Below are 24806 nucleotides of genomic sequence, written 5' to 3'. Positions count from 1 at the left end.
TTCAGTGGGAGCTGTGAACGTTCACCACTTTTAAAAAAAAAAAAAAAAAACTTATTCAAATCTTCACACTCAGAAGGAGGTTTCAAACAAGTTATTTTACTTGTGGAATATGTGACTAGCAATTAGTACAGAGCCCCCAAATCTCCTCTCTGGCTTAGCTTGCAGTACTTAACTGCAATTCTACAATGAATTTTTGGGGGATGCTATATCATAGAAGTTGCATAAGTGATGTTCAAAGCTCATCTGTGCAATTTTAGACCGATGTAAACAGTTGGATAAAAAAATCCACTTTTAAAAAAAATATCTAACTTCATACAAACATGAGCCTGCTCATACTATTGGGAAAAAGCTGCCATTTTTATATTAATAATTCTTCCCAGATTTAATCAGTCGTTGTACATTAGAACCAGCAGCTGGAGAGTTCTGAGTGATAATGAAACCTGTAACAAGCCATCTTCAGCCATCTTTTCCAAACAATAAGGGAATTAAAATTTCAATTTAAATGCAGGGTTTGAAATACGCTTCAGTGGCAAAATTACTTCAATTAATGTGAGTGGAATACAAAGAACAGACTGAAGAAATATGATGCAGCAACCAGAAATTATGCCATTAATGTGCTTGCATCAACCCAACACAAAGGCTGCAAAGGTCTAATTTAGACTGTACATATCACAAAGCTACAGGCAACAATATTAATCAGCTCTCCAATTTCAATGCAAGGGATACAAGCGCCTTGTCAGATCACTTTAGGCTTTTTATAAACCAACAGCAGCCGTTTACCTTGAGGAGGGAAACAAAAGGACAAGCACATCTATAAACATTCTGCATTCCTGACAGTTTAATAATTATTTTATACACTATTCAGATCATATAATGAGAGAAAGGTATTATCCTGCAGCCAGCACATGATTATAACATCACATTGACAAACAGGAAGAATTAAAAGAAGATAGCAAAAGCCAATGAGCCCTCACCAATTTTTGTCTATTAAAACAGTCAGGATGCAGATAAGTTATTGTGTTTACATGCTATAGCTGCACTTGTATTGAAATGGGAATTGAAAGAACTGATGGAGGGATTAATACAGGTTTAATTGCAGCTTTCCCTGCGTTGCTTGGTTTAAAAGTTAAATGGTAACCCCTTACAGCAATGCACCTTGATGAGGCACAACAGATAACCCTGCCGAAGAACCAGCATGGTTCTGTCGAGCAGCCTGAGCACAAAGAGCAGGCACCAACACTCACTTCCCTTACGACCTTGTGCAAGCCTCAGCTGTGTGTGCCTTTGTTTTCTCATCTATGAAACCAACTGAGGAGTCAAAGGATTACTCAATATTTGCAAAGCACTTCGCAGACGAACGTTTTTCTTTCATTTCCTAGAGCAATAAAATCAGAACTCAGCACAGGCTGGAAATGGGACTATTCTTCTCTGGAAGAACACCACGATCACAAAGTCAGGGTATGGCCCTCCATGCAACCATTCTTTGAAGACCAACAAACTAGCTCTTTAACAGGTTTAACTAGGTCAAATGTAACAGAAATGGGAAAAACCAATAGGTTAACAGTAATGAATTTAAACTGTCCTAATACTAATCCACAAGATAGCAATCATTAACTCTTTCTTCACTGAACATTGCCTGTTTATTCCACTTCTTAACCTGTTTGCTTTTTTTTTTAAACACAAGAGAATACCTCTCACTCCAGATAACATATTTCCTCCATCAAGGACTTTGACTAAAAATACCTCAAAATCTAAGTAAATCCTAGCCATCCCTGCTCTTCTTGTCATGGCTCTATTAATGCCTTCCAAGAATTAGAACAGGCTTGACTTAATATTTTATATCGTACCAGAAATTTCCATAGTGCTTTACAAAACAGATTCATGACCTGCCCCAAACAACTTACAATAAGGTAGACAAGAGACAGGACAATAGTTCAAATAAGGCAGTGGTTCCCAAACTGGGGTTCGCAGAACGTTGCAGGGAGTTCGCCAGAAAAATTTCACTTCTGGCAGCCAGAGGACCCCGGGCATTGGAGGCAGCAGGTGGGACCCGGTTGCAGGGCAGTTGGGGCTGGCAGCCTGAGCCCTGCCCCCATCAGTGAGGGAGCCGGCAGCCCAAGCCCCAGGGAGAGCAGGGATGGGCAGTTGGGGCTGGCAGCCCGAGTCCTGGCGGTCAGCGGGGCCTGCAGCCCAAGCTCAGTGGACCGGGGCAGTCAACGGGGTCCAGCAGCAGAAGCCCCACGGAGTGCAGAGAGCAGAGGAAATCTAAACTTAAATCCCTAGAAATATTAAATTATTAGGGGGAGGTTCACGAGATTTCACAATTTAGTGAAAGGGGTTCGCGGGCTGTTAAAGTTTGGGAACCACTGAAATAAGGGGAAGAAGGATGAGGAGAACAAGGCTGAAAAAGGGTTCCAGGAAGAAAAGCTTTTTTAAGGAGGGAGGACAGAGAAGACCACTGGCAGACAAGATGTAGAGGGTGGCATGAAAGGAGGCACGAAGGCAAGAAAGGCAAGAGTACGAGTTGAAGAAAAACAGCCAGGAAACGATTGGAAGGAGTGTAATGAGTCAGAAAGGAAGGAAGGGGACAACAAAATGGAGCTGTACACGGAAGCAGGATTATGTATGTCATTAAAGGCCAACATGAGGAGCTTAAGTTTGAGGCCAAGAGTAACAGGAAGCCTGAAAAGAGATTTTACGAGAAGTGAGAAAGGAAGACAACTTTAGAGACACGTGTTTTGGACAGTATAGAGAAGAGGGACCCGAAAAAATGAAATCAAGAGTGAGTTTTGGCAGTGGGGAAAAATGAAGAAAGGACAGGCAATAATGAAGAGGAAGAAGCAACAGGAATTTGAGAAGTGATGGATTACAAGGCGGGAAAGAGAAGAGTCAAAGGTAACACTAAAGTTGTGATCCTGAGAGACAGGAAGGATAAGAGTTGATGAGGGAGGTGAAGGAGATTTCAAGAAACATAATTCTGTGGAGGAATCAAGAAGAACATAAACAGAGAAAAAAGAAAAGGAGTACTTGTGGCACCTTAGAGACTAACCAATTTATTTGAGCAGTTGATAGATTTCCACTCCATACAGCTAAATGCAGTGCCTTGCATAATGACAGGTTTCAGAGTAACATCCGTGTTAGTCTGTATTCGCAAAAAGAAAAGGAGTACTTGTGGCACCTCCTTTTCTTTTTGCGAATACAGACTAACACGGCTGTTACCCTGAAACCTGTCATAAATAGAGAAAACTCCCACCCCGTGCAGAAGGTTACTAGTGTCATTGGTAAAGAAAGGGTAGTTTTGGCAGGGGGTGGAATCTAGATTTGGTCATGAAGTCTAGGCACCACGCCTGAAGTTTTTGGACACAGGAAGGGAGAGAAATAGGACAGAAATTGGAGAAGAGGGTGTAGGTGAGGAGAGGCTTCCTCATGACTGAGGATGAAAGGTGTGCTTGTAAAGCAGATGGAAATGAGCCCAAGGAGAAAGAGCACTTCAATAAGAGGCTTAGAGAAAGAGCAGAGAATGAGAGCAGGTGGAAGGAAATGGGAGCAAGGGCACAGATCAAGGAATTAGAGGGAAACAGTAAAAGAGAGACTTGAGTTGTGAAGCAAGAAGCCTCTCCTCCTCCGTGGTGAATGAGAAAGCAGGGGTCTGCCAGTTGGAGAAAGGGAAATGAGAGAGAGAGAGAGAATGGGAGAGGGAGGAGGAAAATTTTTGCTGGCAAGAGTCAATTTTCTTTTTTTCCTAAAAAAAACTGGCGAGTTCTCAGCAGAGAAGGAGGTGGAGGCAGATGACTGGGAAGGTAGTTAGAAGAAGAGGATTCGTCTGGAAAGAAGAATTAGTCTGGAGAAGAGAAGACAGAGGGGACAGGATAACAGTTTTCAAGTACATAAAAGGTTGTTGCTAGGAGGAGGGAGAAAAATTGTTCTTGTTAACCTCCGAGGATAAAACAAGAAGCAATGGGCTTAAATGGCAGCAAGGGAGGTTTAGGTTGGACATTCGGAAAAACTTCCTAGCTGTCAGGGTGGTTAAGCACTGGAATAAATTGCCTTGGGAGGTTGTAGAATCTCCGTCATTGGAGATTTTTAAGAGCAGGTTAGACAAACACCTGTCAAGGATGGTCTAGATAATACTTAGTCCTGCTAGGAGTGCAGGGGACTGGACTAGATGACCTCTTGAGGTCTCTTCCAGTCCTATGATTCTATAAGAGTGAAAGGTAGAGGAGAGATGATCAGGGTGATAGCACCAGAGCCAGTCAGAGAGGAGATGGAAGGGAAAGGAAATAGATGGAGCTAAGAGAAGGATCTTACAGTGGAGGAAGTCATCAGTGAGAATAAGAACCAAGGCCATGAATGCAGTAGGAAACCCAGCACGGCAAGAGGCAAGGAGCACAGTGACAGAAGAAAGGAAAGGAGTCAATGAAGTGCAAAGAAGGAGGAGGCTTCAAAAAACCATGGACAAGAGACAAGGGGAGGAAGAGCTATTGGAGACCCAGAGTCCACGTCAGAAAAGGCTGAGGGCAGCAAAGAAGTCAAAGAGGTTGGCAAGCTGAAGATCAAGCACAAACTGAGTGACATAACAGGGTAAAAGAGAACAGTGCAGGAGAAGAGCAAGCAGTGGACACACAGAGAAAGATCTATTTACCTAGAGAGCCACATTAGCTGACTCTAATATACAGATGACCATCAATGTTAGGTATCCCATCTTACCAGCATGTCAGTTGCATTGAGGTAGTGCTTGCTGGCCATGCACTGTTCCAGCTTCTGGGGCACTTGCTTGATGTTCTCAATCTCATCTAGCAAATTCAAGACGTGTTTGTGCTCAATTCCTTCTATCCACAACTTGCGCAGCTCATCCCGTTTGCAGTGCAGCAGCATCTTGCATGACAGGAGATTTTCCTTCACCTACAAGGCAACAGGTTGAAGATGAGGTCAGTCTAATGCCCTTTCTCTTGGAGCCTGCCATATGGTCAGCACTTCCCCTAACTCACTCATTTTAACATGAGTTTCAACTTGCAATAATCAAATACACATTTTTTTAAAAACCAGCCTATTATTCCTCTCTAGCACAGACGAATCATATAATCACCCTAAATAATGAGAGCAACCACAGGGGAAATGAAGTGAAGCTAGGTGCTGGGGCTTAATTCAAGTTTTGTGCTATTAGTGCATTATTTACTGGAGTAGCCTTAATGGGATTCCACACATGTTCATCTTAACACCAGGACTAAAGAGTTACTTGCAGCTGTTTCCAACATTTATTCAGCATTTAGGCATGAAACAGGAAGCCAATTGTTTAGTGTAAGTAAATAAATAGCTACTATTTTGTTCCTCTGTAAACATTTTTTGTCTGCCTATTACATTCTTGTGGCATCTCTCCCTCCTCCTCTTTTCTAGTTATTGTTTCTCCATTTTATGAAAGCGGACTATACAGGAGGATCCCTGTTAACCAGTAGCTCAGGTGTGACATTAAACCCGAAAGAGTCAAGCAACTAGCGGGCTAAATGACCCAAATTCAATTTTTAAAGACATATTAGAAAAGTATATAGATGGTAATTAGGACTATTCCTTATAAACAGCTAACATAGCCATAGACTAGAGGTTTGAAATGTGAACCTGTACTGTTAGAGAATTAGAGGTAATACAGATTGTATGTGTTTACTTATATCTTGTTAGATGTTAACCATGTAAACAGATGGTTCCTGTCAGTTACTATATCCTTGATTCAGAGATCAAAGGGGAATATTAACATTTAGATGAGACTAGAGTGTAATAATTTCATTGTCTATATTTCTCTTTGAAGTTTGTAGTAAACTGTCTATGAACTGCTTAACGGATAACTACCTTATGCTGATGAATGCAACTAGTTACCCGTGTATACATAGGAAATAGGTGTTTCTACTTCAAAGCCACAATGCTGTACCCAAGGAATGCCTGCTGGCAAGAGGCTGCTGGGGATCTATGAAAAGAACTCTTGGGCCCTGACCTGTTATCTCAGATCTGCTTAAGCTTCACCAGGGGAAGTTTGAGTCGCAAGACTAAGTCCCCAGCTCCAGACTGGGTCTCCCTGATATTGGACATTGAACTATGACCGAAGGAACTAATTCTGAAAGAACTTTTTGCAACTCTGAAGCTCACCATCTCTACCATGAACTGACCTAAGAACTTTATTTATATCTGCAGGCATAATGATCTTTTAACCCATACGCACGCACTCTTTTCTTTTTTAATAAATTTTAGTTTCATTAATAAGAATTGGCTGTACGTCAATTGGGTAAGATCTGAAGTACTCATTAAGTTGATGGGTAATGTGTCCAACCCTTTGGGATTGGTAGAACTTTTTATATGATGAATAAGATTTTCAGTAATCCTCCAAGTATTTGACTTGGCTGTGTGGGTGGGAGCCCAAGGCTGGGTTGCTTTAAGGGAACTGTATTTCTGGCTTCTGAGTAATCAGTAAGATATTGTAAAAGCTGTTTTGTTGCTGGATTGGTAAATCTAAATATTAGAAATAACCTCCAGTTTTGGGGATTGTCTGCCCCATTCTTTGCAGTTTGCCCTGATTGAGCAATCTCAGCGTGGCCCCCCTGGGACCCTGGTCACATCAGGTGACACCAAATTTGTTAGCAAGAGATGGAGTTTATCTAACAAAATGTCTGAAAGAATGTCAAAATGGATTGTAAGTAGGATAAACTTCAGCTCAGCATCTACATTACACATCATGACACTATAACACTAAGAAAAAACAGTGCACTGCCTGCCATTCACTTTGTTTTGAAATCTCAAGCCATCTCTTGCAGACTGTCAAAGAACTTCTTGCTTTTCTATCGCATTCCTCAATTCCTGGGATAAGGTCAGTACAACCCAATTTTTCTTGTATGCCATAAATGGATGATCATTTAAGTGCCTTAAAATCAGTAAGCAATTAACACCACTTCTCACACAGCATTTACACCAGTTATCTGGTTTCAGTGATAAACCATGAATATTTAGGGCCTAACCCCTTCTTAGCCAGAACTCTCACTAACATCACTGAATTAAAAATGCAGAGAGGCCCTTGGATTTATTTTCAAGTTATAGAGTCTTTAAGAACCTACAACAATGCTTCAGCTGCACCTCTTTCCCTTCTATCCTCCTTTGGATGAAGTGAAGAGACCTCCTGAAACATACAGATGGACCAAAAGAAAGACAACTCCTAATAGAGTCAATTAATACACAACAGCACCATGCTCTGAAGTATACACATTAAAGCCCAGCTTCAAAAATAAGGTTCTAGATGGCTCAGGACCCAACAGACTCTCCTTGAAATATCTTCGAACACTGGGAAAACCTCAACAATTGCGTGCTCCATAACTTGTCACAACAGCAGAGAAAAACTGAATGCCATACACAGCAATTGCTGGGCACAGGTCCTGTTGCATATCTTAGATCTTGTCTACACTACCATGTGGGGTCGATCTAAGATACACAACTTCAGCTACGTGAATAGCATAGCTGAAGTCAACGTACTTGGATCTACTTACCGCGGTGTCTTCACTGTGGTAAGTAGACAGCTGACGCTCTCCCGTCGACTCTGTTTGCGCTCCTCGTTCTGGTGGAGTACCGAAGTCGACAGGAGAGCGCTCAGCAGTCTATTTATCGCATCTACATGAGACGCGATAAATCAACCCCCCGCTGTATCGATCGCTGCCTGCCAATCCAGCGGGTAGTGGAGACAAGCCCTTAAACTAGACAGTATCATCTTAGCCTTAGTGGCCTTGTCGGTGCCTTATACAAAATGGTGGTCACTTTAAGAAAGACCAAAAGGTCCACGGAAATGAATGAAACGTTTGAAACTTGATGTCCTTGTCAGAGTACAAAATAGACTAGTGATCCAAAGAGCGGCTCTGCCTTGACAAGTTGTTCATTTTTCCCTGTTAAACTAAGAGGCAGATACCAATGCTAATCTCAAAAATGCTGCTAGGCAGGAGGAGAGATATGAAAGAAGATAGAGTGAACACCTGAAGATGTATTTTCCTCTGTCATGACCCCGTAATGCCTTTTAAGTCAATGGCGTTATATGGGCATAAAATGAGATCAGAATCAGGCCCTGACACATTCCCACAAGATTCGGTTCCTGGACAAATATGAGCTGAGGAAAATAGCTGTTTCACAAACAGATATCCAGACTACTAAACACAGACAAAGCATTTTGCTTTTGCACAAATGTTTCTGTCCAAGTTTGTTGCAATATGAACATCCACCTATAACAAAGGAGAGGAACATCAAAATGGAAAGCTTGACAGCATAATTTAGACTGATGGCACAGAGTCTAGCATCATATATGGTGCCTCGCATGAGATTAGGGCAAAGTTATTTTAATACATGTTGACTAAAGCTAATCAGAAAACAAATATCCAAAGGTCCTTCACCCCCCTCCCCCCATAGTGATTAGTTTAGATGGGAATGTCATTGTCCCTATAGGATTGTTTTTGACCTCTGCAAAGCTTAGCATATTGGGTGAAAACAGGCTATAGTTTATTTCAAGTTTAAGATTATTGATCTGGGCCTTCACAGAGTCAGGCTTTGTACATAAATCCTTCGAATGAACTCTTATCCCTGGAAGGGATCAGAGAGGTCTCATTTGCTTTGAAAATGCTAAATGAATTTGAAAAACCAGAATGGTCAGTGTGCTGCCTCAGAAGGGTCATAGCTTACTGCTTCTGGAGCATTGCTCTGAAAGGTTTCCAGTCATGATCTCCACAGCGCTAGTCAGACAATGGAACAATTTATGTACCTGGTTTTCAAGGCTTAAGTACAGCAATCCATAGAGAAAGTAAAACAAGGCCTGGGAGAGTGGCGAATTCACCAACTGGGATAATAATCAGAACTGGAGGTAGAGAACAGCAAAGAGTAAGCCTTCACCAGTGCTAGGAGTGCCACTGTTATTTACAAGAGCAGTAATAAATGTTAGGAAACATATGGTTAATAAATGTTAGGAAACTATATCAAAATATAGGACCACCAGGAGGCACAGCTCAAGAGCTGATTATGCAAATAACCTTAAAATTCATATTTAATGGGTCAGTGGACATCTGATGAGTCACTGAGATGACCTAGGTGGCAGGTGATCAGAGACCATCCTGATGGGCACAACATAAGAATCTGAATAGACTAGATGGAGAGGTTTTAGCTGTGTAGATTTGGGTGATCTACTGCTGGTCAAGTAACAAATCAGACCAGGTCCTCACTGGCTTACACTAGCTGAGAATCTGACCTATTTAAATAACTCTGATGGTGGTTTCAAAGCTGGCAGGTAATGGCATCTTCTCCATTCAATATTTGGTTCAGCACAAGGTATCATCAAGTAGAAGGGAGACAGGACAAGAGAAGAGGAGGTTACTCACCCTGTGCAGTAACTGACGTTCTTCGAGATGAGTGTCCCTGTGGGTGCTCCACTCTAGGTGTTGGTGTGTCCCTGCGCCTTCGCTCGGAGATTTTTACAGAAGTATTCGTACCGGTCATGCACGCACAGCGCTTGCCCCCCCGCTCTGAGTGTGCCTTAATAGTACGCGTGCGCGACCGGTCCCCTTAGTTCCTTCTCTACAACGGAGGCCACCCCAACTACAAAGTAGAGGGGAGGACGGTGAGTAGTGGAGCACCCACAGGGACACTCATCTCGAAGAACGTCTGTTACTGCACAGGGTGAGTATCCTCCTCTTCTTCTTAGAGAGCTGTCCCTGTGGGTGCTCCACTCCAGGTGACTTAAAAGCAGTGTATCTCAAGGAGGTAGGGACTTCAGATTGGGTAGAAATGCAGTAGCTAAAACAGCTCTGCCTAATCGTGTATCCGAGAAGGGGCCCTGAGTAAGGGCATAGTGCTTAACAAAAGTGTGTTCAGAAGACCAAGTGGCTGCTTTACAGATGTCAGTCAGGGGAACTTTGCGTAGAAAAGCCACGGAGGTAGCCATCGATCTAGTGGAGTGGGTTCTGATGTCTGCTGGAGGCATAACTTTCCATATCTGATAACGGAATCGGATACAGTCAGAAATCCATTTTGAAAGTCTCTGGGTGGAAACAGGTGTCCCTCTGGATGGCTCCGTGAAGACAACAAAGAGTCTAGAAGAATTTCTAAAGGGCTTGGTTCTATCCAAATAGAAGGACAAAGCCCTGCATACATCTAGAGTATGCATTGTGGATTCAAACGAGTTCGCATGTGGTTTAGGAAAGAAGGTCGGCAGGTGTATCAGTTCATTGATATGGAATGACGAATGGACCTTTGGAATAAATTTGGGGTGTAATCGAAGGGTAACTGTCCTTAAAAAACAGGGTATACGGTGGGTCTGCCATGAGAGCTGCTATTTCTCCTGCCTATCTGGCAGAAGTGATTGCCACTAGGAATGCTGTTTTCATAAAAAGGCGCAAGAGGGAGCAAGCGGCTAGAGGTTCAAATGGTTGTTGAGTTAAGCAAGATAACACTAAGTGAAGGTCCCACGGAGGAGTAGGGGGTCTAACGTCTGGGTATAGGGATTGAAGTCCTTTGAGAAAACATTTAGTGATCAGATGAGCAAACACACAGGTACTGTCAATTTTATCATGGAAGGTTCTAATAGCAGCTAGGTGGACTTTGATGGAGCTAAAAGAAAGGCCAGATTGTTTGAGGTCCAACAGGTAGTCGAGTATAAGAGTATATTGTTGCAGACATAGGAGGCAGTTGTTTAGTTGAGCACCACTGTGTAAATCACTTCCACTTCTGGAGACAGGTGGTGCGAGTAGATTGTGTTCTGCTATGTAGGAGCACTCTTTGGACTTCGTCAGAGCATGCTAGTTCATTTTGGGAGAACCATGTAGGAACCAAGCTTTGAGGTGAAGCATGGACAGGTGGGAGTGGAGAAATCGGCCGTGTTGCTGCGAGAGGAAGTTCGGAATGAGAGGCAACAAGATTGGTGGTTGAGTTGACATCCTGGTGAGGAATGGGAACCACGGTTGTCTGGGCCATGCTGGGGCAATCAGGATCACTTTGGCATGATCTGTTTGTATTTTTGTCAGAACTCTGTGGAGAATCGGGATTGGGGGAAAAGCACAGAGTAAGTTCCGGTGCCACGGAATCATAAATGCATCTCCCAGGAGTGCTTCCCCAGTCCTGCTCTGGAGCAAAATTCGGGACATTTTGTGTTTTTCGCAGTTGCAAAGCGGTCTATGGCTGGGTAGCCCCAAATGCGGAATATGTTGGTGATGATCATTTCGTTTATCTCCCATTCATGGTCCCAAGGAAAGTATCTGCTTAATTCGTCCGCCGTGGTATACATAGCCCCGGGAAAGTAGGCGGCTGATATCCGGATATTGTTCACAAGGCACGAGTTCCAGAGTTTCATAGCTTCTGTGCAAAGCAAATGAAAGCAAGCTCCTCCCTGCCTGTTTACATAGAACATGCAGGCGATGTGGTCTGTCATTATCCGTACATGTTGGTTACGGATTATCGGGAGGAAGTGACGGCAGGCATTGCTTATCACTCAAAGTTCCAGGATGTTTATGTGCAGGGAGGTTTCCGATGGAGACCACAGCCCCTGAGTTGTGTGATGTAACACTTGAGCACCCTACCCTGTGAGGGATGCATCGGTAGTCATTAAGATGGATGGAGCTTCCTGGAGAAAGGGGACTCCAGAGCAGAGGTTGGAGGGAACTGTCCACCATAGGAGACTGTCTTTGACTCGGAAAGGTATGGATAGGGGTTTGTTTAGGGCATGCACATTGGGTCTGTACACCGTGGCCAACCAAGCTTGGAAGCACCTCATGTAGAGTCGTGCATTTTGGACCACGAAAGTGAAAGAGGCCACATGACCTAGTAGTTGTAAACATCTCGAGCGGTAACTTGAGGACTGTTGCGAAGTTTTGTTGCCAACTGCTTTATGGTGTTGAAGCGATCGGATGGGAGAGATGCTATTCCCATCTGGGAATCGAGGTGTGCTCGGATGAACTCCAGGTGCTGGGTAGGAATTAAAGTGGATTTGTCATTGTCTATTGGTAGGCCAAGGGATAGGAAACAATCGACGGGTGAGTTGTGTGAATCAAAGTGTTAAGGCTTTGAGGAGGCAGTCATCTAGGGTAAGGAAATATTATGACTCCTTGCTTCCTGAGGTGAGCAGTAACTATGGCCAGGAGCTTGGAAAAAACACAGGGGGCAGTGGATAGGCGAAAGGGTAGTACCCTGTATTGAAAATGTGTCGAGCCGAGGGTGAAATGAAGTAAGCGTCTGTGGGCTGGATGTATTGTCACATGAAAATAGGTGTCCTGTAGGTCGAGGACTGAAAAGCAATCGCCCTGCTCCAGCGCTGGGATTATGGTGGCAAGGGTTACCACTTTGAACTCTTGCTTCTTGATAAAATTGTTGAGCCGCCTGAGGTCAGGTATCAGTCGCCATCCCCGGTTTTCTTTTCTGTTAAGAAATAATGGGAGTAAAACTCCTTCCCTCTGTGTCTTTTGAGCACAAGTTCCACTGCTCCCAACAGAAGGAGATGTTGTACTTCTTGTAAGAGTGGTTGCTCGTGAGAGGGGTCCCTGAAGAGGGTCGGGGAGAGTGGGTGGGTAGGAGGCACAGATAGGAAGGGGATGGAATAGCCAAGTGTGATAACCTCTAAAACCCACTTGTCAGTGGTAAAGTTGTGCCATTGATGGAAGAATGGTCATAGGGGGTGTCCAAAAGTAGGAACGAGGGTGTAAAGCGCTGAAGTAGGAACATTGTTTTCTAAACGCTCGACCAAGGCTTCAAATCTGCTTGTTAGTTGGAGGGGGTTGAGACACTGATGTGGAATGGGGGCGGCAACGCTGGTATCTGGGTCTCTGGCGTTGTTGCTGTTGTTGGTCGTGTGATCTCTGGAAGTGCTGAGTACATGTGGGGTAGCGTGGACGGTGGTAGGGTTGGTATCTATATTGTCGCCTTCTGATCATAGGGGTTTGTATTCCTAAGGACTGGAGAGTTGCCCTTGAATCCTTCATAGAGCGAAGGACGTCGTTCGTTGTAGAGGCAAAGAGTTTGTCACCATCGAATGGAAGGTCTTCAATAGTAGTCTGGACCTCTCGAGGAAAAGAAGAAGAGAGCCACGACCCTCAGCGCATGACTACTGCTGTAGTGGTGGATCTTGCTGCAGTATTGGCCGCGTCGAGGGCCGCTTGAAGAGTGGTACGTGATACGATTTGTCCCTCAGAGCTAAAGCAGTGAATTGCGGTTTCTTTGCTTCTGGAATGTCCTCAATAAAGTCCATGAATTTGTTGTAATTTTTGTGATCATATTTTGCCAGAACGGCCGTATAATTAGCAATTCAAAATTGTAGGGTGGAAGATGCGTATACTTTACATCCAAGCAGATCTAAACACTTTACTGTCTTTATCAGCTGGGGTGGAGCGGGGATACTGGTGCTTGTTCTTTTGGTTGACTGCATCAACTACCAGCGAATTAGGTGCTGGATGGGTGAAAAGAAATTCAGAGCCCTTGGAAGGGATGAAGTACTTGCAGACCGCTCGTTTGCAGGTAGGTAAGCTTCCAGCAGGAGTCTGCCAGATGGCTTTGGCAGGTTCCAGAAGGGCTGGATTGATTGGCAATGCAATCCTGGAAGAAGAAGAAGGTTGCAGGATGTCCATTAACTCATGCTGCTGTTCAGGAACCTCCTCCAGATTAATTCTTAATTCACTGGCCACTCTTTTCAAAAGGTCTTGAAATTTTGAAAAGTCATCTTAAGACGACAGGGGAAATAGGAAGCAGGGCTTCGTCAGGCGTAACAACTGGGTCTACTGGGATAGAGACAGGTCGTGCCTGATTCTGCACTTGTGATGATGCCGTCTGGTGACTGGCATCAGTGGCAGGTTCGTAAGCTTGTGGAGCTGGGCCGATGTTGGGCCCGGTTGAGGTGGCATAGCGAGTGTGGTCTCGAGGATAGGATGCCGACGGGGCCCAATATTGCCATTGTGGTGGGAAAGGCATAGGTGGTGCCATCCACGGGTTTACACACCACGGGACAGGATCCTGAGAGTAGGACAAGGTGATGTTTCTATGACTTCTATTAATTGGGGTCTGAGGATGAGAGATTTCATATGGTGAAAAATCCTCCTGGAGACCAGCTTCCTCCTCACTGGAGGAAGGCTGTTCGGACCCTGGCTGAGCATTTGGTGAAAAGTAGGCATTCAGTAAGGGTGACTGCAGAATGGGTGACACAAGCAGGTCACTTGACTGCGTAAATTGGAGTGCTGAAGCTCCTCTGTGCGGTGAGGGCGGTGCGAGAGGAATCTGCTGCGACAAAAAGTTACTCTGCACTGGTGTCTTTAAAGTCATTTAGCTGCTGGCCAGCTCAGCGGGTGCCGGTGCCAGGAGAGTGGTGATAGCCTGCGAGGGGTCAGGCATGTCCGCATGTGTCGGCACCGCTTCCACCGTGGTGCCAAAAGGTGCCATCTGAGAGGCAGGCAACTGGAAGCCTAAGCCTCGGCACCGGAGCTTTGTGCTACTGCCGCAGCCGGGTTTTGCGCGGCGCCGGAGGAGCCTGGCGCGTCAAAACTGCTCAGCCGAGGGAGCACTGGGAGGGAGGCGGAAGACCTGCTGGGAGAAGCCTTCTCCCGCGAAGTTCGCTTTGCGGGTGACAGAAAGTGATGTTTTTTTTAAAGTTTTCTTCATTTTGTTAGAGGTGGGGGGGCTGTGATGTGGAGCAGAGCCGGATCCAGAGCCTGGGTCTGAAGCTGACCCTAAGGATTTTTGCAGCAGGAGCAGCTTTAGCCTCAACTCCCTGTCCTTTCGTGCCCTAGACTTAAGTTGGCTGCAGTGGGCACATTTTTGGGGGATGTGGGACTCCCCCAAACATTTTATGCATTTTGAATGGCCATCAGACAGAGGGATGACATCCTTACAATTAGAGCAGCGCTGGGGAGCCAGGCATGTCGGAAGCGGCTGCGCTCACAGAAACTATGGATTTTTTTATTTTTAAGCAAAACTAACACACTACCGGTAACACTAATAACTAGCACTATTGGTAACAAACTAATATCCAAAAGGGTAAGAGTAACAAGGGAGAAAAAGTTTTCTAACGAGTCTGCTGAGCTCCGCCTCAGCCCGGGGACGGTAGAGAAGGAACTGAGGGGACCGGTCGCGTACGCGTACTATTAAGGTGCACTCAGAGCGGGGGAGGGCAAGCTCTGCACGTGTGCGACCGGTACGAGTACTGCTGTAAAGATCTCCGAGTGAAGGCGCAGGGATGCACCAACACCTAGAGTGGAGCACCCACAGGGACAGCTCTCGAAGAAGTAAGGGTTGAATGAAAACCTTGATACTTCAATTTTATATCATCACAATAGGGACAGAAACCAGGGCAAAGGTAGATATGTAATGCAGAAACAAATTTGAACACATGCAGCCTTTTATGGTGGGTGCAGAGGTGGGGGGGGGGGGGAAGAGAGAGAGAGAGAGATGCCAAACATAGTGCTGCCTGCCCTTTCACCTGCTTGATCTTGTTGCGTGAGTTGGTGATTCGCTCCGTGATGCTCTGGTAGGTGCGGATAGCTGTGGTGAGTTCCGTGTAGTGCTGAACAATAAGCTCATCCAAGTCCCGGTCACACTTCTCATAAGCTTCTTCCAGACGGCCCTTCTCAGTCTCTCTGTCCTCGACATCATCACTGGTGGAGAGAGTCCTAACAACAAGGTCAAAACAATGGCAATGTTTAGAAGCGATTTACCAGCACAGGAACTCTTAAATCTAAAGTACACCATTGGCTGGAAAGCAGCCACTATGTTAGTCTTCAAATGCCATTGACTGGAGAGTACCTCTGGTAAACATGTTTGTATAAAGTTCAGTTGAGACCCAGCAATAACAGTTGTTTGCATGAGACACAGATCTTTTAGTTTCCTTTATTATCTTCCTTGCTTCTAAGTGTCTTATTTTTAAGTATGTTTTTCTCTCTCATCCGCTAGTTATTATAATTTACTGAGCTTTATTAATTTTTTCAGGTAGCTCAGGTAGGTAGTATTGCAATTATTTATTACAAATTGTTATTACTACTGAGCCCAGAAGTGTACCAGGTGCACCACAGAACATGCATAAAAACACACAGTCCTGGCCCAAAAGAACTTACAGATGTCACACAAGTAAGTACGGGTAACAAACTATAGGCAGGAAATGGGATGAGAAAGGACAAATGTATATAGCTGGGCACTCACACAGTTTAGCGATATTCTCATCTGGATAGTTTAATTTTTTTTTTTAAATATAACAATAATTTTGACTCATTGCCACTAATCAATCATTAATCCATTACCTGGTCACCAGTCAGGTTGGTGAAACGGAATGGAACTGGGGTGAGAGAGAAAAGTCTCCCCTCCCCCCAGCCCCCAATTCTTTGTTCTATGTTCTCCCACGCATTTTACATAGAAGTCGTAGGGATTTTCTTTTGACAAAAAGAATTGGGGAATTGGTGCACAGATATGACATTACCAAAAAGGCCCAGCAAGATAATCAGGACATGGCTTTGTATAATCACTATCAATAGCCAGATTTTAACAGATCATAACTATAACATTTGTTTGTAAAAATTTTGGCATTTAGGGTAACATTTGTTATACCTGGAGAGGGATGAATATTGAACAGACCCCTGAGGGAGGGCTGTGACCCAGAAAGAGAAGGGTTTGAATTTTCATTTAGATTCCTGTGTCACTTTTTGTTACCCTAGAAGAGCTAGAATTTTTGGTTTCGCTGGAGAGAGTTAAACTACCCTATTAGTGAGATATCAACTGACAGACTGGGTGTATCTTCACAACCAGAAGGAACTGCAGGCACACTTCATACAAATTCTATGGGTTTAGTGGAAGTTATCTATAAAGATTCTCATACTGTGGCATGTGAGGACTATAAACACGACTAAATTTTGAACGATTTTAATTGCAGAGGATATGACAAGGACGTAGGCCTGAAATTCTAAACGCACTAGTGAGTTTGAGTGTCCAACTTTAGACTCCTGAAAAAGACTTGACTTTCAGAAAGTGCTGTGTGCCCACCCTCTGAAAATGACTCTCTTTAAAAGGTGTCTGAGATTGTGCATACAAAAATTGAGGTATCCAAAATCACTAACTGCTTTTGAAAATTTAAGCCTGAGACTCTACAGAATTGAAAATCTGGAAGTATCTTACATAGGGACCTTTGTACACATGTGATGAGAGAGGCTTACACCTTTTAAGACACAGCATACAACTCCAGAACGGCCTTCACTCTCATCTCTAAAAGTAGAATGCAAATAACCAAGTTCTAGGAGTGAAAGTGCTCATCAATTCCTTGCCAGGGCTACTCAGATATTTCAGAGCAGCAGGTCAAGTGGTTTGAAGGGAAAAAATCACTGCTCTATACTACTGTACAATTTGGCTTTCACTTTGGACTTGTTAAAACAATGAAGTCTAGACAAAAACTAAAACCAGTATTGGATTGTGAAATAGTCTCTTAAGGAAAGTGGTAGAAACCATACCGTTTGAGTTATCTAAAACAAACCTGGACAAAGCACTAAAAATATATACAGGCAACGCTCTCCCTATCCCTAAAAGAAAGTTACTGCCAGCAAAGATAGGGCCAAAGCTTCCATCCCCTTACCCCTTCCCTTCAGAGAAAGCAAACAGCAGTTGCGCCCTCACTCCTTTTTAAAAAACACCTCAAGTGATGTAACTGTCCCAAGACTACAGCAAGGGTATCTATAAACCAAGAGATAGTATTCTAGACTACCAAGGACTTGGCAAGAAAAAAAAAAGAGGTTGCAATTATACAGCTTTTATCCTGCTGCCTTCCTCTGAGGAGAGCAGCAGAAACAAATCCTACATACATGGTATATTCTAGGAAAACCACATAGCAGAGCAGTAAGCTGAAGAACTAACCCCTGCAAAATAGCCACTGCCAGGATATACGCGCTTTCAAAAACTGCTACTCATTCCATACCTCTTTCAATAGTAACAACAAAGGGTCTAACAGAATTATTATACCCCATAAACCCCGTTTATTTTGTAGTGTTCTCACTCCTATCAGCAGAATTTGTTTCAAAATAGTGCCTAGCTGCAGATGGTGAAAGGGACCCTCTCCTTGACTGAAGAATGCAAATGGATCAGCTGAGATCCCATGAATGGAAAGGCTGTAAAAGAGCACCTTCTCCCGCTTCGGAGCACTATTTGCTTCATTCTGCTTTCTTTTTTAAACAGGATGTTTTGCGGAACTCAGTGGGCAAGGTTTTGTGTAGATATAAATGAATGATTGATTGAGAGTGCCTATAAACCCCACCACCACCACCCTTACATTATTTTACTACTCCCAGAAAGGCTCACTTCTCAAACTGGCCACAGCAAGGTTTTTTTTACAGAATAGGGAAGCCATTGGAAATAAGGTTGTCGTTCACTATGCAGAAGACTATAAAGATTTGGTGAATAACACTGCTAAAAAACAGTACAGCAGTGCTTCCTAGATGCTATTAACACAAAAAGTCAAGGAGAAGTTGAGAGGGATGACGGCCCAGTGGGTAGGGCACCAGCCTAGGACATGGGAGACCTGGGCTGGAGTCTCTGTTTTGCCACAGACATGCTGCGTGACCTTGGGCAAGTCACTTAGGGTGACCAGACAGCAAATCTGAAAAATGGGGGGGGGGGGGGGAGATAGGAGCCTATATAAGATAAAGACCCAAAAATCGGGACTGTCCCCATAAAATCTGGACATCTAGTCACCCCAAAGTCTCTTAACCTCTTTGTGTCTCAGCTACCCATCTATAAAGTGAAGATAATAGCACTTCCCTACCTCACAGGGCTACTGTGATAATAAATATATTAAAGACTGTGAGGCTCTGAGATACTATGGTAATGGGGGGCATATAAGTACCTTAGATAAAGGTTAATAATGTGTGTTAAGCATTCAAGTTATAGGAGACACACTTTATTTGCCCATAAGATTAAAGGGTAAAATTTTCATCCATTCTATGCAAAATAAATAGAGGCAGTAAGGCTCAAGGGTTGGTTTGTTTGGTTTTTAAACGTACTCTATTGATAGTTTATGGGGAAGAATACAAGTTATATTTATGGAGAACTGCTGAGTGATGATGAAGGGAGTACTTTCCTTCCTATCATGAGACAGGTCCTTATATCCCACCCTTTTTGGGAATCATTGTACTGTGCTTCAGTGTGAGATTGAAAGACATTGCTCGTCAATTCTCTCTAACCTATGTTATAGATGAGAGGAGCACTCAAACAGGATATGGGGTCTCTGATACTGAGCCAAGTTGGCCACACCTCTCAACGCCCTTGACTATAAAGGGTTGTAATTTAAATCTTGTATGATATGACAACTTTTGCTTTATAGTCTACTTACCTTTGATTCTTTTTCTTATTTCATGCTTGTTCTTTTAGCTTCCCTTCACACAATAAAAATCATTCAAAAAAATATTACGTTCACAGGGAGATGGAGTAGGTGACCTCACAGCTCCTCTTCCATCTTTAGCTCATATAATTCTTTGATTTTTACCTCTCTGTCTACAATGTTAATAATGTATAACAGCAGTGCCACAGACTCTTCCATAAAATTAAATCACCACCACTGTGGTGCTAGAGGACACACTTACATCCCATTTTACATGCTACAGCAAGCTCCCAGTTTAACAGATTTAAAAAAAAAAAATAATAATTCCCTTCACATTCATCCTTCTTTTAAAAAAAAATATTGACCTGAAATACAGACCAGGTGTTTTTGACCTCATAACAGAGTTAAACTGCCTACCATGAGAAAAGTAAGTAGCTTGCTAAAACCACTAGACATTTGCACAGCAAAATACAAAGTGCCTGCATCCTACAGGAGAGGTACAGATCAAAACTGGACCAATGCTGCTCTCAGAAGCCATGCAGTACGTTAAAAGAGTTAATGAGTAATGATTAGACTACAGAAGTCTTAGTGAGGTCTGAGATACCACAGGCTACTATGCCATCAGAATGCAGTACGGCGATGTCCATCTAAATTTATCCTTTTCAACAAGTACTGTTGTCACCATTCGCACAAATAATTTATTCAACTCATTTTGACATTTTTCTGTTTATAAACAGACCGCAAACAGTTCACAATGCTCTCAACTTAACTTGTTCTTATTTGTATCATAATTTGTAGCACCTAGAAGCTCTGAGAACAGGGCCCCATTGTGCGATGTGCTGTACAAACACATAGTAAGATAGTTCAAGTCCCAAAGAGTTTACAGTCTAAATAAACAAAATAATAAATGGCAGGAGAAAGGATGTGTTACAATCCCCATATTACAGGTGAGGAAACAGAGGTATACCGAGATTAAGTACTTGACCCAAGGTCACGGCCAGGAAGTGAATGCAGAGTCTAACCTAGTTCAGTGCCTTAGCTAAGATCACAAAATATAAGTCTCTGCCCTTGAATTGTCAAAGTAATACATCTCAGAGTCTTAGGATTTTATTGGATTCATCACTGCTCCACACAGACAGTAAATGACAATATTTCCAACTAGCCAGGAAACTGCACCCATTCCTCTGAGATGAGCAAGGCAGTGATCCATGCTCTCATACCTCCAGGTTAGACCACTGCACCACACTCAGCCTGGGGTGAAGGAACAGGCCCCATTGAAACTCCAGCTCATCCAACACAGAGAAGCCAACCACTGAGCCCAAGAACACATTAACAATACTTACTGCACACTGATAGGAAGGTTCTGATGTGTTCAGACTATGATATTTCATGTAAATTTCAAGGTCGTGATCCTAATAGTTAAAGTGTTCTAGAGGAGAATTTCCAATTATAGGAAGTTACCAGAAGAAATCAGAAGCCAACCCTAATTTGATCATTTTCAGAGTTAGGCACAAAGCCTACATTTTCTCAAAAGTTCTCTCTTACCAATGAATGCTGAAGATGACACTCGGTCAAAAATTTTCTACCACAAATGTTTCCTGAAAAAAATATGGAGATGTATCAAAATCAAAACTTTTCGGAGGAAAATGTTGATTTTGATGACATGTTCTGATTTTTATAGGACAATTAAAAACAAACATTTCATTTTGAATGAACAATGGTATTCCATAATTTTTAAAATGTCAACATTTTCATTTCAATTATTCTGAATTGAAATTTTTCAAAACTTTATTCTAAGAAAATATTTGATATTTTAACTTTTTATCCTGTTTCAAAATGAAAACAAATCTACAAGTATTAGAATATTCTGTCAGACAGAAATTTCATTTTCCAAACAGCTCCGCTGAAGAACTACTGGCACCATTTCCCTTCGCCACATAGTGGAGACGAAAAAATTCCTTTAACCAAGTTACAGAGCTTAGTCGAGTCCTTTCCAAACAACTTCATTTAAATTCTTAAATTTTCCTTTAAAAAAAAAAAAAAAAAAAACCACAACTCATGAGGCTGAATAAGCTAATAGTCCTGGGGTCAGAATCAAACTCCTTACAACATATACGGCATTGCCCAAGAGCATTATAGCATTAGACAGGTGCGTTGTGAGAGTTTTTTGCTTTCTGCAGAATAACAGATATTGGTCTCTGATAGGCAGAATACAAGACTTGATGTAATATTGTCTCCATTATGGCAAATTTTATATTGCTAGAAGCTTTCATTGCATGTGCTGTATTCTAGTTTAACCCAATTATCTGTCTTTGCAGAGGAACCAAAGTGAAAACAACGATTTTGTTCTGAATTCTCAGCTAAGCTTGGACCCCATTACACTGCTCTAGTCTAACAGTTTAAGGTCACTTTACAATGTCAGAGTAGCTTGGCATGATTAGACTCAGAGTGTATTTCTCTCTATCTGCACCTACCTACTTTAGTGAAGTCAAGCTTTCCTGAGACACTCACAGTATACTTAACAACTGAACAACGGTTCAATCCATTGGGAGATGAGGGTGTAGGCACCTCCAAGAAGTCAATAGCTCATACAGGAGGAGGCATTTTATCTCATATCCATTTTTCCAACCTAGGACACTTCTAGGCATTTTTAGAAGGATCATTACTGTAGGATCCCTCCAAACTGGTTAGTTTTTACCCCAAAATGGCCAAAGCGACATTTAGGACCTGGTCCAAAACACCACTTGAGTCAAGGAGATTTTTCCAACTGACTTCAAGGCCACTGCAACAGGCCTTAAGAGCGAAGGGATGAAAGACATCTGCACTTTAAACCAGTCTCTGCCATTGACTCACTAAGTGGCCTTGGGCAAATCACATAACTTCTGTACCTCATTCTTCCCAGCTTTAATATAGAGAATACTGTTACCTACAACTGGTTGAAAGACTGTATTCAAAGAGTAATTTATCAATGATTCGTTGACAAACTGGGAAGGTGTAGCTAGTGGGGTCACACAGTGTCAGTCATAGGTCCAATACTAGTCAATATTTTCATTCATGACTTGGATAATGGAGTGGAGAGTATACTTATAAAATTTGCAGATGACACCAAGCTGGGAGGGGTTGCAAGCATTTTAGAGGACAGGTTTAGTATTCAAAACAACCTTGACAAACTGGAGAATTGGTCAGAATTCAACAAGATGCAATTCAAAAAAGACAAGTGCAAAGTACTTCACTTTGGAAGGAAAAATCAAATGCACAATTACAAAATGGGAAATAAGTGGCTAGATAGCAATACTGCAGAAAAGGATCGGGGGTTACAGTGGATCACAATTTGAATACAAGTCAACAATGTGATGCAACTGGGAAAAGGATAATATCACGCTACGGTATACTAACAGGAGTGTCTTACTTAGGACAGAGGAGAGAATTGTCCCACTCTACTCAGCACTGGTGGCCTCAGCTGTAGTGCTATGTCCAGTTCTGGGTGCCACACTTTGGGAAAGATGGACAAACTGGATAGAGTCCACAGGACAGCAACAAAAATGATGAAGGGTTTAGAAAACCTGACTTATCAGGAAAGCTTAAAAAAACTGGGGAAGTTTAGTCTTGAGAAAAGACAACTAAGGGGGGACCTGATAACAGTCTTCAAATACATTAAGGGCTCTTTATAAAGAGGACTGTGATCAACTGTCGTCCATATCTACTGAAAGTAGGACAAGAAGAAATGGGCTTAATCTGCAGCAAGGGAGATTTAGATTAGACATTAGGAAAAACTTTCTAACTATAAGGGTAATCAAGCTCTGGAATAGGCTTCCAAGTTGGGTTGTGGAATCCCCATCATTGGAGGTTTTTAAATACAAGGTTGGACAAAGATGTCAGGGATGGTCTAGGTTTACTTGGTCCTGCCACAGCGCAGGGGCCTGTACTTGATGACCACTCAAAGTTCCTGCCAGCCCTATATTTCTATGGTACTATGATGGTTGATATTTACAATCATAGAATATCAGGGTTGGAAGGGACCTCAGGAGGTCATCTAGTCCAACCCCCTGCAAAGCAGGGCCAATCCCCAGTTTTTGCCCCAGATCCCTAAATGGCCCCCTCAAGGATTGAACTCACAACCCTGGGTTTAGCAGGCCAATGCTCAAACCATGGAGCTATCCCTCCTCCATACAGTGCTTTGAAAATGGAACACACCAGATAAGAGCTATGGGGAGGTTCTCTCTTTCATTTAATATAATTTATTAATGGATTTACCTTAGTGACAGCTAAAGAGTAAACTGTGCAATCAGATTGCACTAATTATATTCACATTATTGTCCAACTGCAAAGTTATAGCTTTTTCCATTTGCATCTGTTATTGAATAATCATCACCCGCAATGGAAGAAGGCACATGACTATATTGAGTAACTGCAAGATGAAACCCTTGTCCTGCCCTGCCCCAACCCTTCCTTAACATTTGCATCTGCAGCATGTAGCACTATATCGAAAACCAGGTTGTAAATTCTTCAGGGCTGGGACCATCTCTTTCTATTTGTGCTGTGAAGGACCAAAACACACTGTTAGCAGATATTAAAAACAAGGACACCACACAACCCATAATTCCTTCAGAAGCCAATAAATACCTATTCACAGCCATGATAGAAATGACACTGAATGCTTCTCTTATTATTCAACAGCAAGAGAAAACAGACTCATTTGTCATGTGATGCAGCAGCATAATAGATAACTACTGCAGTAGAAAAAGATATTAAGAGATGATCAGCTAGAAAAAGTACTTGGAAATACACTGGCCCTGGCAAATTGCTACTCTCAGCTTCAACTGAGATCCTGTCTTTGGGTAGGCGTTATCACCAGAGCTACCAAAACGTTCGTGAAAAAAAGGGACACTACAGACCACAATAGGTGTTACTCAGAAAGACTAAAGCAAGATTTAAGGTTCCTAAGAATCATCCCCACTTTGTGCTCACACAAACTGCTCAAAAAGTTTACAACATCCACATTGCTGGCTTTCATAATGCTGCTGTGCCACAAAAGCACCTGCTGGCTATAGGTGCTGCTGAGCCTTAAAACGAAGAATCAAGAGGATGGAGGGAAAGAGAGAGACTGCATCCATAAAACTGAATATATTATACACATATAATTTCCAAGACACCCATCCTGCAGTATCTGAGAACTTCCAAAAGCTTCCTCCCATTCCTTTTTCATGGGCACATCGATATGCCAAAAAATTGCATGAAAAAGATATACTAAGTGTTTTTGCTCAGTATTCATTAGGGCTAGATCTTCACCCGCACCCCACACAAAGCCTGGGTAAGTGAGTTTGACACAAAAGGAGAATGAATCCTCTCCCCGTCCCAAAGCATGTTACAGGTGGATCCATCAACTCCATCTCCATGGCACACTGCACAAATCCTATTGGGCTGGAACGTGCAGAACGTCCCTTGTAGTACACAGAGGAGGCGGACTCCCTTAATGGGCTCC

General features: G+C 42.9%; 1 protein-coding gene across 1 annotated transcript in view; it reads right to left on the bottom strand.

Annotated features, from left to right (window-relative positions):
- The window catches only part of EXOC4 (exocyst complex component 4), a 599812-nt gene that overhangs the window by 558343 nt on the left and 16663 nt on the right, over positions 1 to 24806 (bottom strand). The window contains exons 2-3 of the mRNA XM_048836703.2: positions 15455 to 15644; positions 4708 to 4902 (exon numbers count right to left, since the gene is read on the bottom strand). Of these exons, the coding sequence (XP_048692660.2) occupies positions 4708 to 4902; positions 15455 to 15644 (385 nt within the window). The remainder of the gene's footprint in view (positions 1 to 4707; positions 4903 to 15454; positions 15645 to 24806) is intronic.

This window comes from Caretta caretta, chromosome 1, assembly GCF_965140235.1.
Source record: "Caretta caretta isolate rCarCar2 chromosome 1, rCarCar1.hap1, whole genome shotgun sequence".
Taxonomy (NCBI): domain Eukaryota; kingdom Metazoa; phylum Chordata; order Testudines; family Cheloniidae; genus Caretta; species Caretta caretta.
This window is presented reverse-complemented; position numbering and strand designations above follow the sequence as displayed.